The sequence below is a fragment of the Haliotis asinina genome, chromosome 6 (assembly GCF_037392515.1).
Source record: "Haliotis asinina isolate JCU_RB_2024 chromosome 6, JCU_Hal_asi_v2, whole genome shotgun sequence".
NCBI lineage: Eukaryota > Metazoa > Mollusca > Gastropoda > Lepetellida > Haliotidae > Haliotis > Haliotis asinina.
The window spans coordinates 70,030,842-70,047,540 of NC_090285.1; the positions used below are offsets into that span (position 1 = coordinate 70,030,842).

The 16,699-nt window shown below is 43.2% G+C and overlaps 2 protein-coding genes across 2 annotated transcripts; both read left to right on the top strand.

Moving 5' to 3' along the window:
* Positions 1 to 47: 47 nt before the first annotated feature.
* Positions 48 to 2,744, top strand: LOC137286994 (ras-like GTP-binding protein rhoA). The gene is made up of 3 exons (XM_067819070.1): positions 48 to 184; positions 1,246 to 1,418; positions 1,770 to 2,744. The coding sequence occupies exons 1-3, from the start codon at positions 88 to 90 to the stop codon at positions 2,199 to 2,201; spliced, it is 702 nt and encodes a 233-aa protein (XP_067675171.1). The 5' UTR covers positions 48 to 87; the 3' UTR covers positions 2,202 to 2,744.
* Positions 2,745 to 9,359: 6,615 nt separating this feature from the next.
* LOC137286592 (uncharacterized) lies at positions 9,360 to 16,699 on the top strand. The gene is made up of 8 exons (XM_067818537.1): positions 9,360 to 9,486; positions 12,282 to 12,683; positions 13,222 to 13,542; positions 14,199 to 14,234; positions 14,371 to 14,466; positions 14,873 to 14,963; positions 15,088 to 15,310; positions 15,491 to 16,699. Exons 1-8 carry the CDS (start codon positions 9,429 to 9,431, stop codon positions 15,515 to 15,517), a joined length of 1,254 nt encoding a protein of 417 aa, XP_067674638.1. The 5' UTR covers positions 9,360 to 9,428; the 3' UTR covers positions 15,518 to 16,699.

Sequence of the window (16,699 nt, forward strand, 5' to 3'; positions counted from 1 at the left end):
AAATAAACTTTGTCTCAAGTTATCCAATGATATTCCGAGCTATTTTCGGCCGTCCGACTGTAGCATATATACCGCGGCGACAGCACGATGTGGGATTTATGTCCGACGACGGAACACCAGTACCGATGTATACCCTACCTTGGATTAGATAGCAGAAATATGTTCCGTTGTGTGAAACCATTAGGTGAGTGAGAGTTTAGTTACCAGCTGATTTTCGACATGTGAATAATTATATCCTAACGTACGTTTGTTTGTCATAAATAGGTAGGATGGAGCACCTGGATAGACAACCTAAACCGGCATGGGCGTTACTGGGTTTGACATTCACTTACTCATGTAAAGAAAACACATTTTTGAGCAAAATATATTGATTGACATATATGGAAGTTTTTGAGTAATGGAATATACCTACTGTAGTGCAAACTAAATAGACAAAGCGAACACTCACTATTTAACATACTGACTTGATATTCAGATATATTTTAATATTTACTTTACACAAATGATAGGCGCGCTCATATGACCCTCACTTCTACAACATTCCCAGTCTGTATTTGACAATTAATACTATCATCTCATGATTATATTATGTATCGGTTGTTAACGATTCTGTCTATGCAAAACTGCGGTGTCCCTTCGTCGCTGGTTTTGTACCAAGGTGTAGTCAGTCCACTTCACAGGTATAACGGTAAATACATTGATCTGTTTGTTAACCGTGATGGACCTTGGGGTAGCCAAGTGGTTAAGGCGTTCGCTTGTCACGCTGAAGACCCGGGTTCAATTTCATACATGGCCTTAGTATGTGAAGCCGATTTTTGGTGTCCCCGCCGTGTTATTACTAGAATATTGCTTAAAGTTGCTAAAACTAACTCTTGTATTGCGTACTTTTTGCTTTGGAAAATCTGACTGCATGTAGTTGCTAGTTTCGAAAGAAGACCCTGCTGGCTAGATTTGCGTCAGTGTTCATCCAGTCTGCACCAGAGCCATTACATGACACATGTCCACCACCCTTCCAACACCCACGACAGGGCGTTGTGTAAAGTCCTCGCCCTTCACTTCAGCGTCCTGAAGTCCAATGCTTCTGTTGCTGTACTTGTAAATGTGATAGGCGTTTGTATTGTTGGCGCTTTGTATAACCCTCACCGAGTTGTTTGTGAAGTTTTTGTTATTCTAAAACATTGAACTGTTTACTAAATGTGTTTGTATTATGGTGGTGTAATATTAACAAATGTGTTTGTATGTCAGAGGTTGAGGAGGGTCACTCCGTCATCCGGAAGAAGCTGGTTGTGGTTGGTGACGGGGAATGTGGCAAGACTTGCCTCCTCTACAGATTCAACAAGGGAGTGTTCCACACCAACGGCTATCTCCCCACCGTCTTCGACTCCGATGTCACAGAGGTTGTCTACAAGAATAAAACAGTACGTATTCTGTTCTGACGAATGAGGGTGTTTTTGTTTACCGCCACAGTCGGCATGATATTTGTAGACTAATACTGTCAAACTTAACAGACCTTTACCTAGTTACAGTTTTTATCATGTCACTATTTGCTGTGTCGCCGTCGGTGCCGACATTTTGTCTTGAGTCAGAGTTAGAAAAATATTAAGCTGCAGTCGATGTGAACACATGTTATTCCTCCCAGTGACAAAGGATACATCCAGTTCGTTCTCTCGAACACCTCTCGTTTGTTTCCTAAAGCTTAAGGAGACGTGTTTACGACACTATTGATAACATTCACTCAGATTGTCTAATGAACCCACTGTGTTGCCCAGGTTAAACTGTCACTGTTTGACACAGCCGGACAAGAAGACTATGATCGTCTGCGCCCCATCAGTTACCCGGATACTGATGTGGTTCTCGTCTGCTTCTCCGTGGACAACCCAGACAGTCTTCAGAACGTGGAACACACGTGGGTACCTGAAGTGAGAGATTTCTGCGGGAATGTACCCATCCTGCTTGTGGGCACCAAGTCGGACCTGAGGGAGGACTATGAAAACGCCAATGTGACCTGTATAAAGCAGGGACCGGTGAAGTACCGTGAAGGAGTGGCAATGGCTGCCAGAATGGGAGCTGCTGGATACTTGGAGTGCTCGTCTAAGACAAATGAAGGTGTAAGACAAGTATTTGAGAACGCCATTTCGTCGTCAATGACGTCTAAAAAATGTCGAAGACTGTTTCGGAGATTCCGGAAGAGAGGTAACTGATATCTGTAACTCTGGATAAAGTTCATGTTTTGAAAATGGCCTAAGGTGTTTGAGTGTCGGGCGATTCCAAACGCCCCTGTCCTGGAGAAGAGACACTAGCAATAACGGTGTTGTCAAAAAAGACAAAGACAGTGCTTCGTCGGATCGCAACAGAACCGTTATATGTCTTGTGAGATACACAGGTACAGACTGCACACATTTTGACGTGCTCACTGGCACGCTCACCGGCACACAATATGACAGTGTGTGGAGTTTGATTCGCATGTTGATGATAGGGAGTCATGCGAGTCTTTGCTGCAAGGAGCTCCGTGATTGTTAGATGCGTTTGTTGACTACATGATCTCGTTCACTTCTTGAAACATGTTTGCATTTGTGCTTCAAGACGTTTCCACCGAAAACAGCAAAAACAAAAGTAACTTGAAAGATTACTGTATGCGTTCTTGCTGGTAGTAAATGTGTTACAAGTATTTCCAAGGAAGGATGTTTTATGTTTATACAACCGCACCCGTTTTACACTACACTTTGAATAAATAATTTAATAAACTAGAATTGTTCTGTCTTTTTCCACACAATACATATCCTGACAATCATGCGGCGACAAAGGTCACCTTTGCCTTGTTTATGTTGTACATGGACGAGATTAAACGGGGTTTGAAAAGACCTCGCTCTCTCACAGTGCGCGTGCCGCGCGTGTGGCTACTGGTCTAGCCTAATTGCGCCATATAGGTATTGACCACAGGTCACTGTACTCCAGTGAGACATGGCCACTGAGTCACGACAGAGTGTGTCCGATATCTGATGCTGAAACGAAAAGCCAACACTGGCATGACTGAACAACTGATATCTCCTCATGTTTTACATATGGTGGACTCTTGGTACCGTCACGATGAAGAACTGAACACACAGCCTCGTGTTGCAAGCGTTCGCTCTTCGCGCTAAACGTCCCCGGATCGCTTTCCCATGTGTATACTGTATGTGAATATGATTACACGATGCCATTTAGAAAGTGGTCAAATGCAACATATGTCATATTTGGGATTTCACTTTCTTAGTAAAGTACAAATTCTAGTACTTTTTTCGGTTGAGTCCCATCCGGGATTCGAACCCGCACCCTCAGAGTCAGGCACCTAATCGCCAGCACACAAAGTCAGCCGCCTAGCCCGCTCAGCCACCGCGACTTCCACAAAATGAAAGTCGGACAACTGGTAGTCTAGACTGCTTACTTTGTGTACCCCTCTGATGAGTGTAAATTGGCACGGCTCCCACGGCCGAAAGCTATGATTACACGATGCCATTTAGAAAGTGGTCAAATGCAACATATGTCATATTTGGGATTTCACTTTCTTAGTAAAGTACAAATTCTAGTACTTTTTTCGGTTGAGTCCCATCCGGGATTCGAACCCGCACCCTCAGAGTCAGGCACCTAATCGCCAGCACACAAAGTTGTGGAAGTCGCGGTGGCTGAGCGGGCTAGGCGGCTGACTTTGTGTGCTGGCGATTAGGTGCCTGACTCTGAGGGTGCGGGTTCGAATCCCGGATGGGACTCAACCGAAAAAAGTACTAGAATTTGTACTTTACTAAGAAAGTGAAATCCCAAATATGACATATGTTGTATGTGAATATGGCAAAAGCGACTTGAAAACATACTCACTCACTCACTACATCATCCCGCCATCATCTACTTCTCTATCACTACAAGGCGAACTCAATTTAAATTCTCAGCATATTGGAATTGCACTTCTGAACTTTATCCATAATGCTGATTAAATAATCACACTTGATGTACACAGTACAGCGGTGTCATTGTAACAGCTGGGTGTGTCTTCTCATTCAGCTGGAAGTTAATTCACGTGGCAACGAAGCGCGCTGCAGCATGAATGGTGCTGTTTCAATAGCCGGGGGTTCACGCCCAACCTATTGTGTAGGTAGCATACACCTGAAGCAGTGAGATCTAAACAAGCTAGAGTCGGTGTATTGAGAACATGCTTCTTTAAGTCTATTGACAGAGCATGGACGTATAATTCTTGTTTATTAGATGGGTGGAGACAGGTTGGATTGAGTCTCAACGTAACTAGACTGTGAAAATTAAATGTGAAGTTCAGCTACCGTCAGTGTGTATTCATCTGTTGGAAGTGATTTTGAAAAGTGATAAACATTGATCTACCTCGCTCCGTACAGTCATAAAGTAGAGTTTTCCCCTGAAACAAGATAATTAAAGCGCGAGCAAACTCGCATCCGACCCCTTTGCCGTTACCGTCAGTCGGGGCAAGATTATAGATCACATTACACATTTCTAGTTTAATATTGTCTCGGTGTTTCATCGGAGAATGTTTTAAAATCAAATAAAAATAAGCTGTGCCGCAAACGGAACATCTTCGATCAGTACCAACCAACACCCTAAGGTAAGGAGGGGCAAATAGCACGTGTTATGTATAATGCACAGCACTACCAACACGGGAAGCTCCAATATCGTCTACGACTCACTTTAGCAGACAGAAGCATAACGTGTAATGTGTAATGTACTGTATATACATGTATATATGCATGGCACAGTTGAGGAATTCAGGCACCTTCGGATACCGTTGGAATGAGTGAGTGCGTATGGTTTTACTCCGCTTTAGCAATATTCTAGCTAAATAACGACAGGGAACACTAGAAATGGGCTTTGAACATTGTTACCATGTGGGGAATCGAACCCGGGTCTTCGGTGTGACGAACGAATGCCTTAACCATTTGGCTACCCCACCGGCCATACATTGGGTGGCATATGCGTTCGGTTCCAATTGAAATTTTGTCGCCATCAATTCAGTACAGCATGTCTCTGAATTTCAAACACATTAGGTTTTTATAATGTACCGAAGTGCTTGTTTTCTGTATTGTGTGAAACGATTGAAGTCACTTTTAACGGCCCCACTCTGGTGTTGCGCGCCTCCCTGTCCAATATGGACAACCATCATTATAGGTAATCCGGTACAGCTTGTGTTGTGACCCAACTGTCTCTCCGTATGACATGACAACAACGCCAACTGGCGTGTACCATTGCACTTGACGAAGGGGTAGCAGGAGGATCTCCACCAGCTGAACAAAGGATATATGTACAGCGTCCTCTCTTCCTGTTATCTTGTTTAAGAAACAACAAATAGGATTGTACGCCCAAATTGTGCAGAAAGCTATTGTTTATTGTTTGTTAATAGCATGCTTTTCTCCTCACGATTGTTATACCTATAAGTCATGTGCAATTGTATTGCGGAGCGGTAGTCAGATAAACAGTATGAGATTCTTCACATGCAGTTTAGGGGTTGGTGTGGTAACACGAGACAGATCTTCTGGATGACAACTTCTTGGTTCATTTTGCAAAACGTTTCTGGGCTGGGCTTTGTCCATTTGTCAGGTGGAAAATAAAACAGTGAACAGTACAGTATATATATATTGATGTGCAGGAAACCAGATATGTAAATAAGTATGTACAAGCACGAGATAAAAAGAGGATATGAGTAATTATGTACATCAATGAGATGAGATGAAAGAGAGGACCAGAACGATAGGGTATGTTTTCACAATAAGGACAAGGGCATGTTTTGGAAGTAAATATGTTTAAACCAAATTGTGTACACCTCCTCCGTGTCTGAGACATTTATTGTGTGTTGGCTTGACTTACCCTAAGTTACCGGTATATAACGCGAGTGGGTGGAAGGGACTGAACTCCTGTCTTTATAACGTCGATACACGAGACACATGGTGGCGGGAGACTGAGTCTAGATATTTCTTCCTGCAAAACCTACACTATATCTCCACAATATCTTTTGTGGTTCAGTGGATCTTCACATGGTTAATGAAAACTAAGTGTCGTTATAGGCGACGCACAGCTGTAACAGTCTGAGTTGTTGGAGGCCCGTCCCGGGTCTTCATCCATACGTATGGTGCTGAATGACTGATAGTAGACCCATCATACAAGATACGATGGCCATAGAGCTACTAGTGAACTAGTGATTACTATGGCAGACCTTATTTTAGCCGTTAAAGCTATCCACACTATGATAAATCTGTTCCCCGATTAACGCTCAAATAATTATTACAGAACATGATATATATCACGGTCTATGTTTATCTTTGATGAATTCAGTAGGACTCTCTGGATCTTTTCCATCATTTTCAAACTAAACACGTTTAGGTGTAAAACACAATCCTAAACTCGACCGTAGATCTTATATTCAGCACGACCCAAGGAACATGGTAAGGTTTATAATCAATGATCTAAAACCAATTTGTTACACTGTATTTGCGTCTAGAAAGATTGCACGTCCAAACATAACAAAAACATCCCCATTAAAACAGCAATTCATTTGAAAATCTCACCAACCCTTGTGTCTGTCATATTAGGGATTATCCCACCAACCCTTGTATCCTTCATATTAGAGATTATCTCACCAACCCTTGTATCCTTCACATTAGAGATTATCTCACCAACCCTTGTATCCGTCATATTAGGGATTATCGTCCATGTAGAGACAATGGCAGGTCATTGTACGCGGAAGTGTCTTTCGACACCCCTGTACCCAGTTGGGTTGAGGATCGAATCCAGAACTGACCCTCACCCCGCACCTGGAAATGACTGTGACGACCAGGGTTACTATTGCTCATTGGGGTTTGATACCATTGATGACTGTGACGACCAGGGTTACTATTGCTCATTGGGGTTTGATACCATTGATGACTGTGACGACCAGGGTTACTATTGCTCATTGGGGTTTGATACCATTGATGACTGTGACGACCAGGGTTACTATTGCTCATTGGGGTTTGATACCATTGATGACTGTGACGACCAGGGTTACTATTGCTCATTGGGGTTTGATACCATTGATGACTGTGACGACCAGGGTTACTATTGTTCATTGGGGTTTGATACTATTGATGACTGGCAGATTGACACAGCTTCTGTATGTGTCATTGCTGAATATCGGTATCTGCATCCTTCATCTGGCTGTGGAACAGATCCACCAGCTGCTTCTGACTTTGATAATCCAATCTAAACAGGCATGGAGATGAAAACATTCTAGAACTATTATCAAGGAACGATAACTCTGAATGTCCAAACATGCCTCTAAGAATGCCCTATATCCGTGGACAAAACAGCAATACGGCCATTCCCTTTGCAAGTATGTTTCAGTGTTGAAAGTTGTCCATCCTTTACCTCAAAGGTTGTGTTTAAATTGTGCTTTGTATAGTTTAGCGAAGTTTCAAAGTTCAGAGACAACTTGCATCGTTCTAAAACATTTTCCTGTTATATTTCCTGTAACTGTTTGCATTTTCATGTCCCAGTTTCCACCTCTCAGAACACCAAATAGTAGTGCCCAGAAGGAATGACGGTGTACAGGACCCGAACCCCTTAAGCGTACACCCGGTGTCAGACCTTAGTTTCAGTCGTCCTTTCATATGTTAACTGCTGTATAACCCTGAACTGTATAGATAATGACCATTATTCCCATGCTTTGGTCTTATTTGTGTTATTAGCAGCCATTAGACCATCAGTTATTATCTCCGGTAGCTGACACCAAACCAGTGATGGATATCGGGAACATCGATCAACACCAATGGCGCTTTGATCACGCTTTAAAGAAGCAAAACTCCCCAGTCATGTGACGCTATATATATTAATCAATATAATTCAGAATACCGTTTAAGTACTGGCTGTGAGTGATCAGACAGGTAGATGAAGGCTGAGACTGGAGCCAGTCTATCAGTCCTTACCGACGGTAGTTACCGTAGTTACCGTACTTAGCGTAGTTCCCATAGTCTTCGAACTACGCACATGTCGCACACGACTGACTACAGCTGCCAGTGACATCATAGCTGGATCTATGTAGTCCTTTACACACAATCCTATAGGTGACATGTAAATTTATAACCAGCGGCAGGTAGAGCTTTCTGAAAAAAGGATTTTTTGGGTATGTGTGTGTGCGCGCGTGTGCGTGTGTGCGTGCGTGCGTGCGTGCGTGCGTGCGTGTGTGTGTTCGTTTTCACGGGTCGTTCAATAAACGTTTCAGGACGAAAGGGGGTGGGCACCACCCACACACCCCTCTTTCTTTCCCCCAGATAACTTAGAGCACATCCATCACAATCAGATCCTATGTAGTTGTATTGCAGCATCACAATCAGATAACAGGTACATTGTTGTAGTTGTGTAGTAACATCACAATCAGATAACAGGTAGTTGTGTTGTAGCATCACAGTCAGATAACAGGTAGTTGTGTAGTAACATCACGATCAGATAACAGGTAGTTGTGTTGTAGCATCACAGTCAGATAACAGGTAGTTGTGTAGTAACATCACAATCAGATAACAGGTAGTTGTGTAGTAACATCACAATCAGATAACAGGTAGTTGTTTTGTAGCATCACAGTCAGATTACAGGAACAGCTTGATTAGAGCGACAACTAATTACCGAGTTAATTTTGTGATTGATGTTTGCTATTTCTTGACAACTGTTTCAGCCCAGTAGATGTGTTTCGTGTTTCAAATGATGCTCACGTCTGGAAGAAAGTGGTGAAATTGACGGTCAGCTAGCCCTATACTTATACTCCGATGTGTCGAGTTCGACATTCATGCCAATCGTTGTCTTCATTTCAGTCCCTCGCTGTAACACTTCTGGAACATTGCTTAAAGCACCGGAAACCTCGCTCGCTCGATCACTACACTGGGAGGTAAAAACGCTTGACTTGACTACACCGTGACGCCATGCCTCCACCCTAGGAGCATTATTTATTTATTTATTTATTTATTTATTTATTTATTTATTTATTTATTTATTTATTTATTTATTTATTTATTTATTTATTTATTTATTTATTTATTTATTTATTTATTTATTTATTTATTTATTTATTTATTTATTTATTTATATTAATATATTTTCAGTCCTATCTCTTGAGCATATTGCATATTTATAATCATTCAGCCATTTGAACGGTTTAGTGGTTTGACCGTCATGAATCTGGGATGCAATCAGCAATGTGCAAAAATAATTTCAAGCAACACCTTCAAGAAGTATGCTGAGTGTTGATCTCTTGCACGGGACGAACTGTTCAATGCCCCCCGTAAATTCCCTTGTCACTATTTCCTGTTGACTCATGTTTTCTATCACAGGCTTAACTAACTAGGTCAAATCACCGCATAAATTTCAGTCACCTTGAACTACAGGAAACGTGCTGATGTTTGCGTGTAGTGATGGAAAGTGGCAACCTTATAGAAGCAGTTCTGGTGTTAATGTTGCTGCCAAGCCAAGGTAATCAAAGATATACGTTTGTTTTAATGTATGCACTTGTAGGGGGTGGAGAGAAGGAGGTGGGGTTTCAGGGTTAGCGTCCAGGTCACGCCAGCTGATTGTGTAACATTTCTTTCGAAGTTTGAAAACTTCGTCCGTGAGAGCTAACGGTTTATTTCAGGGTGCAGAGAGATAACATCGCACTCGTTGTACACTCAACTTAATATATCGTCGGTATAGTTAATGCACGTCTATATCACACGGATGTATTTGACGGTTTATTTACCTTGTAAATATACGTGCATAATAATGTGCCAAAACACTAAAATCTTGTTACACTGACAACATCTCTCTGATGATACGATCGGAGATTTTATTTAGGAAATTGCTGAAAATGCTGTACATACATTTGTATTTTGTGCAAATGTAGGTTGTAACTACCTTTTATTAAATACACGCATAGATGTGTTGACAAGTCTAAGTGTGCGAGCAGCTATGTTTTATCTTAGGTATAAGGGTAGTTGCAGATATGTTTAATTTTAAAGAGAAGGGAACACAACTTATTACACAGACCACTACCAGGCATTTCTCGTTTCTTATTATAAGGGTTAAAGATTATGTTCCTTATTCCAGACTCAAACATTCACATATACACGTAGTTTATATAATATGACACCACAAACGATGAATAAATCAGCGACATATGTTCACACCTGATAATACCAAGTCCGATATCCCACACCTACAAGACCAACTATCACCATCCCCACAACCACTCCAAAACCAACTCCCCTCTCCCGCTCCAACGCCTACCCCCTCCCACGCCAACGCCCACCCCACCGCTCCAACACCTACCCCCCTGCCACTCCAACACCTACCCAACCGCTCCAACACCTTGCCCATCGCTCCAACACCTACTACACCCGCCCACGCTCCAACACCTACCCAACCGCTCCAACACCTAGCCCATCGCTCCAACACATACACCACCCGCCCCGCACTCCAACACCTCACCCCCACCCACTCCAACACCTACCTACCTCCCACTCCTACACCTACCCCTCCCCCACTCCAACACCCACCTCTTCCCCTCCCCAAACTCCACATACACCCCAAACACCTACCCCAGACCTACCACAAGAACACCTACTCCAGCCCTCCCACTCCAACACCAACCCTCACCTATAACAATGCTTAGTACTTATTGCCTTGCCTGGTGTCCGGTATTTAGTAGTACAGCAAGGACAGGTGGGCTCGGTGTGTAGTCAGCCTGTGTCCTGGCGTCCGGTATTTAGTAGTACAGCAAGGACAGGTGGGCTCGGTGTGTAGTCAACCTGTGTCCTGGCGTCCGGTATTTAGTAGTACAGCAAGGACAGGTGGGCTCGGTGTGTAGTCAACCTGTATCCTGGTGTCCTGTATTTAGTAGTACAGCAAGGACAGGTGGGCTCGGTGTGTAGTCAACCTGTATCCTGGTGTCAGGTATTTAGTAGTACAGCAAGGACAGGTGGGCTCGGTGTGTAGTCAACCTGTATCCTGGTGTCCGGTATTTAGTAGTACAGCAAGGACAGGTGGGCTCGGTGTGTAGTCAGCCTGTATCCTGGCGCCCGGTATTTAGTAGTACAGCAAGGACAGGTGGACTCGGTGTGTAGTCAGCCTGTGTACTGGCGCCCGGTATTTAGTAGTACAGCAAGGACAGGTGGGCTCGGTGTGTAGTCAGCCTGTATCCTGGTGTCCTGTATTTAGTAGTACAGCAAGGACAGGTGGACTCGGTGTGTAGTCAGCCTGTGTCCTGGCGCCCGGTATTTAGTAGTACAGCAAGGACAGGTGGGCTCGGTGTGTAGTCAGCCTGTATCCTGGCGTCCGGTATTTAGTAGTACAGCAAGGACAGGTGGGCTCGGTGTGTAGTCAGCCTGTATACTGGCGTCCGGTATTTAGTAGTACAGCAAGGACAGGTGGGCTCGGTGTGTAGTCAGCCTGTATCCTGGCGTCCGGTATTTAGTAGTACAGCAAGGACAGGTGGGCTCGGTGTGTAGTCAGCCTGTATCCTGGCGTCCGGTATTTAGTAGTACAGCAAGGACAGGTGGGCTCGGTGTGTAGTCAGCCTGTATCCTGGCGTCCGGTATTTAGTAGTACAGCAAGGACAGGTGGGCTCGGTGTGTAGTCAGCCTGTATCCTGGCGTCCGGTATTTAGTAGTACAGCAAGGACAGGTGGGCTCGGTGTGTAGTCAACCTGTATCCTGGCGTCCTGTATTTAGTAGTACAGCAAGGACAGGTGGGCTCGGTGTGTAGTCAACCTGTATCCTGGCGTCCGGTATTTAGTAGTACAGCAAGGACAGGTGGGCTCGGTGTGTAGTCAGCCTGTATCATGGCGTCCCTGTGGACAACGCCATACAACCAACAGTAGTCGGGAACAGCACGTACCGGTAGTGTTAGGATATTTGTTATAGGTAACTTGTGCAATTAAATGTATATTAGTAACACGTACCGCCAGTACAAGATACGTGTGACACCTGTATGCGTACTGACGATAGGAAACTTAAGTGATGCTTTACTTGTATCTACATAATCTACACATATTATTATGATCCGTGTGTTTTATCATCAATCCATTATGGCAGTGAACAGTGCTGGTAACAGGAATAAAAATGTCTTTCTTTCTTTCAGTTTACTCAGAAATCGTCTGTATTAATTAACACGTCTGTATAATGCGTTCGGTTCTGAATATAACAATACTTATCGAGTCAGTCGTGAGACAACCTTAGATTTCAAATTTTCTCTCGTCAATATGCTGTAATCGTTGTGTTCCCTTTTTACAGTTATATCAAAGTGTGAACCAGAGGCCGTACAACGGGGATATGAAAGAAATGTTTGTCACTACAAAACAGAACCGTCAATATTAAAATGTTCTCGGAATGAAGAAATGTTAGTTTTGAAGCTTTTGCAAAGAACTGAAACAGACTGTAGTCCAAACGGCGATGGGTGTTGTGAATACAAGAGAGATGACAAACTGTACGATATCGGAGGGTGTTTGTTAGACCAGAGTGATACTCAGCAGAAGACTGTGTACCAGTCTGCGCTGCGCGACGTTCTAAAGGAGTGCAGTCAGAGGCGATACTGTCTCTTGGAGAGTCTGGGCACCCACCTCCACAACCTCAAGAACACCACCTTAGGGGGACTCCGCACGTCAGCCGTGCTGGTCAACTACGAATGTGTGAAAGGTAATTAGTTGGTTGTTGTTTTGACACAGATCATTTCTTTGAAACAAAGTAGCAAAATTAGTTCATTGGATGCAGTATTGTAATGACAGTGGCATGCACAATCAGGAACATTCAGAGGTATTCCAGAATTAGAAGATCGTCAAAATCATTTAAATAGTTTCAGCTATAATCAGCGTGGGCTGCCAATAACGTGCTTGTGGTGGAACTCTAGAGGACCTGTTGGTCAGGTAGTGTGAAGTCTGCAGTGTGTCCATTGTCTTCCACTGGTGTGAATCCACACTGATGTGCTCATGCTTTCAGTAATGGTACATTCTGTCCCGACTATTATCAGGGCACCATAACAAAGCTTATACTTGCTTATAGTAAATGTTCTTCACTCACTCACACAACCGACAAACAGCTAGTCAATCATTAGGAGAAAATTGCCTGGAAATGTGGAAACATGTCACGCTGAGGTGTTTGTTTGATTTTTAATGCAGCAATAAGCAATATTCTGTTTACATGGCGGCAGTAAGTAGTTGGTGCCATTGTAATTCAGAGGAGGAGTCAGTGACATTATGCCGGAAGCAGTCAAGAACCGGACCACGTGTCTACATCGGTCTGGGTCAGACGATGACGTCCCCAAGTGAGACATGTTCGTGTACTGTAAAGGGAGGTAACCACGTCCAGCTGCTCGATGTCCGGCTAGGGGAAGGCCAGAGCATACTGACCTTGAGAGAGAAGGACAACACATTTCTCACTGTCAGTGGCGACGACATCCAGTTCATGCAGACGAGGGAGTTCCAGATATCAGAATGGAGTGTACACCTGGACATGGACAGCGCGAGTCGTCCACACAGTATCTGGGTCAAAGTAGAAGGTGACGTATCACGTATTTGGCACAACAGAGCTTATATATCGGTCATATATCTCTTTAGCCTTAAAACATATTGTTTTAAATCTCATCACTTTTTTCATCAGTTTCCCACGACGAAACATGTTTCAGGTAGGGAAAGTTTTCTCATTTTTTTTATAATCCAAGCGTCATATATTTAATGTGAAAGTAGGATGTTTGTATTGGAAAACGTCGAACAAGATGAACCATATACCTCATATGACTGTATCTGGCGGTGGCTGACCGCAAAACAAATATGACATGCCTTTTCGATAGTAGTGTCTTCAAGTTTACACATATTCTGTGCAGGATGTTAGTTTGAGACACTATACATGACCCACACCAAGTTGGGAAACATTGTTGAGCTCTTTCGCAAAGCCATTCTGGCAGTGGTCGGCACGTAGCAACGTCATAAATATGTGTACTTACTGCTGAGTTGGCACCCAGTTTAGCTCTGGTCATAGTCTGTGTTTGCCAGAGAGATACCCGTATTTATGGGTGTCATCCAGGCTTTGGCTCCCACAATCTCACCTGTTTATATCTCAAATATTGCTCTAGCAGGCTGCGTTAGTGTTTATTTCACTCACTCACACATATCAGCATGATGCTACTTCCCTAACACATTGGTTTTGTTTTGTCAGCATCCGGGAGTTCTACAGTTCAAGTCACATGCAGTGGTAGGTGTTTATACTTTTATCATTGAACATTTGAACATATCTGTAACGGTATACGTGATGAAAGTTTTCCGGTACGTTGCCTCTGTTTGAATCTTGGTTACATTCCACTACTTACATACAAGCTGTCGCTATTCAGAGACACAACCAACGTCCTCGTCGTCCTCGTCTGAAGCGCCAACGACTACACCTCCAACACCAGCACTTCCTGTACAGTCCAGCCCGTCTGCAAATTGTAAGTTAGAACCACTTACTGTCCAACATATTTTACGATCAACCCACTCTCGTCCGTGTATCACTTCTGAACCGCTCTCTCCCCCCCCCCTCTCTCTCTCTCGTTTATTTTATGCTCGAACCGCCGTATACCGCACGGTTTGTCTGAACGACACTTTGAAACATTGTATACCGCACGGTTTGTCTGAACGACACTGTGAACCATTGTATGCACGGTTTGTCTGAACGACACTGTGAATCATTGAATACCGCACGGTTTGTCTGAACGACTCTGTGAACCACTGTCGAAACCTGCCTTGGTTTCATTTCTGAACTTATCAACGTTTCTGGTCTAAATCTCAATCCGCTCATCGATTTCCAAGTCTGAACCACTCACTGTCTGAAACAGGATCTGTCTTGTGTTTCAGGTTTGGATCACTATCTGCCGTACGTGTTTCTGGTCCTTGGTCTCACATGTGGCTTCCTAACAGGAGCTGTCCTCGCTGTATACAGTAAGAGGTAGGTTAACTCCACCACTAGGTGGATATTGTGTGTTGACGGAGGCATCATGCTATGATTTCACCTGGTATTAAACCAAGGCACAGAATGTCGGAATTACATAATGCATACCTGTCTCCTTCAGATTTCTAAATCGATCGTTGTTCAAGAAGAAGCCGTCTTCCCTACCCTGTGTTGCCCAGGTGAGGAGCCCTGAGGAGCCAGTGTACTCACTCCCCTACAACCACCAGGGGAAATTGATTGTAGTCAGATCCACGAGGAAGCCACGCAATTTCCAGGATAACACCCTGTCAAAACACAGCTCTTCATCAAATCCAATCATTGACAAGGAATTTGTGTACTCAAAGGTAATGTAATGAATCACAGTGTATTATTTCTTCTTTAAAAATCAAATGAATTATAGAAGCAAGTTATCCTGTAAATTAGAATTAATCAGGAACAGATAATCATCATAATTTATAGTTTTATACTATTACGAAATTTTATATTGACTTGTATCACGCGGTGCTATGATATTTTTTATAAAGGGTGAAGCTCCCGCTTCAAGTGTGTAGAATCGAGGTGTTCCATGCAAGCAGTTACTTTCTACCGGATACCCACTTACTGCAAGCAAAGCCGATAGACGAACACCTGTTTCCACCGATGTATACGAAACCTCGACGCTTCAGTGAGGATAGCATTTCAATTAGAATCTCACAAGTCTACACGGATGAAAGTCCTGATGTCTCACTTCTTGCATTGCTCAACACTCTGAAGTGGGCCCTTCAAAAGAAAGGGAAACACCTTTGACTGTTGTATACGAGTGTTACCTACATGGCTGTTCGTAATGGTCGTTGTCTTGTGCTTTAGTTTACACTGCCAGTGATGTGAATCTACACGAATCTGAGTCCTTTTCATTGTTTTAGTGAAAAGGATTTTTGAACAGCAGTAATGTATTTACTGTGAATCATAGATTTACTGTTTTGTAAATACGGAATAATTGGAAGTCGTTTTAACATTGTTAACCTATACCTGAAAAAAACATTGTTAGTCCTGACTCAAAATGACATATTTAAACATTTTTACACATATTTACAAAGGGAGACTACTCCATATGTACTGTACGGGAACTTTCCTGGACATTTGACTATGAACAGAGGTTGAGTTGATATTCTAAGGTAGAATGGAGAGAGATCCCCAGACGCTGGGCATCTAAGTGTTATATGTGTGTCCATATGGGCTTGTTTTTATTATATGTTTTAAGTATTTCATCCGAATGCTATATACTGCCAGTATCACCGTCCATATTCCTACACCAATACATTTCAGATTTTGATGAATGGTACCACATGCATATGTCATATCACAAACATAACGTGCATTTTACAGGCGCTTTATTACGGGAGCGCCATGCATTGTATAACCCCTTACTTTAAGCCTCCACGTCTACTTAATGACACTCACGCCCAAGGTCCGGGTTCGATTCCCTGCGTGGGTACAATGTGTGAAGCCCATCTGTGGTGTCCTACGCCGTGATATTTCTTTGGCAGTGCTACAAGCGGCTTAATCTAAAAACTCGCATACTCACTTACAGACACAGGCGCACACGCACACGCACACGCACACGCACACGCACACACACGCACCAGGAAAGTACCATATTGCCTAGACACTCAAGAACAAATATTTAGATGAAATCTGAGAGATGTATTTGTTGACTTGTTTATAAAAAGAATAAGTATCTATGTTTGTCGTTA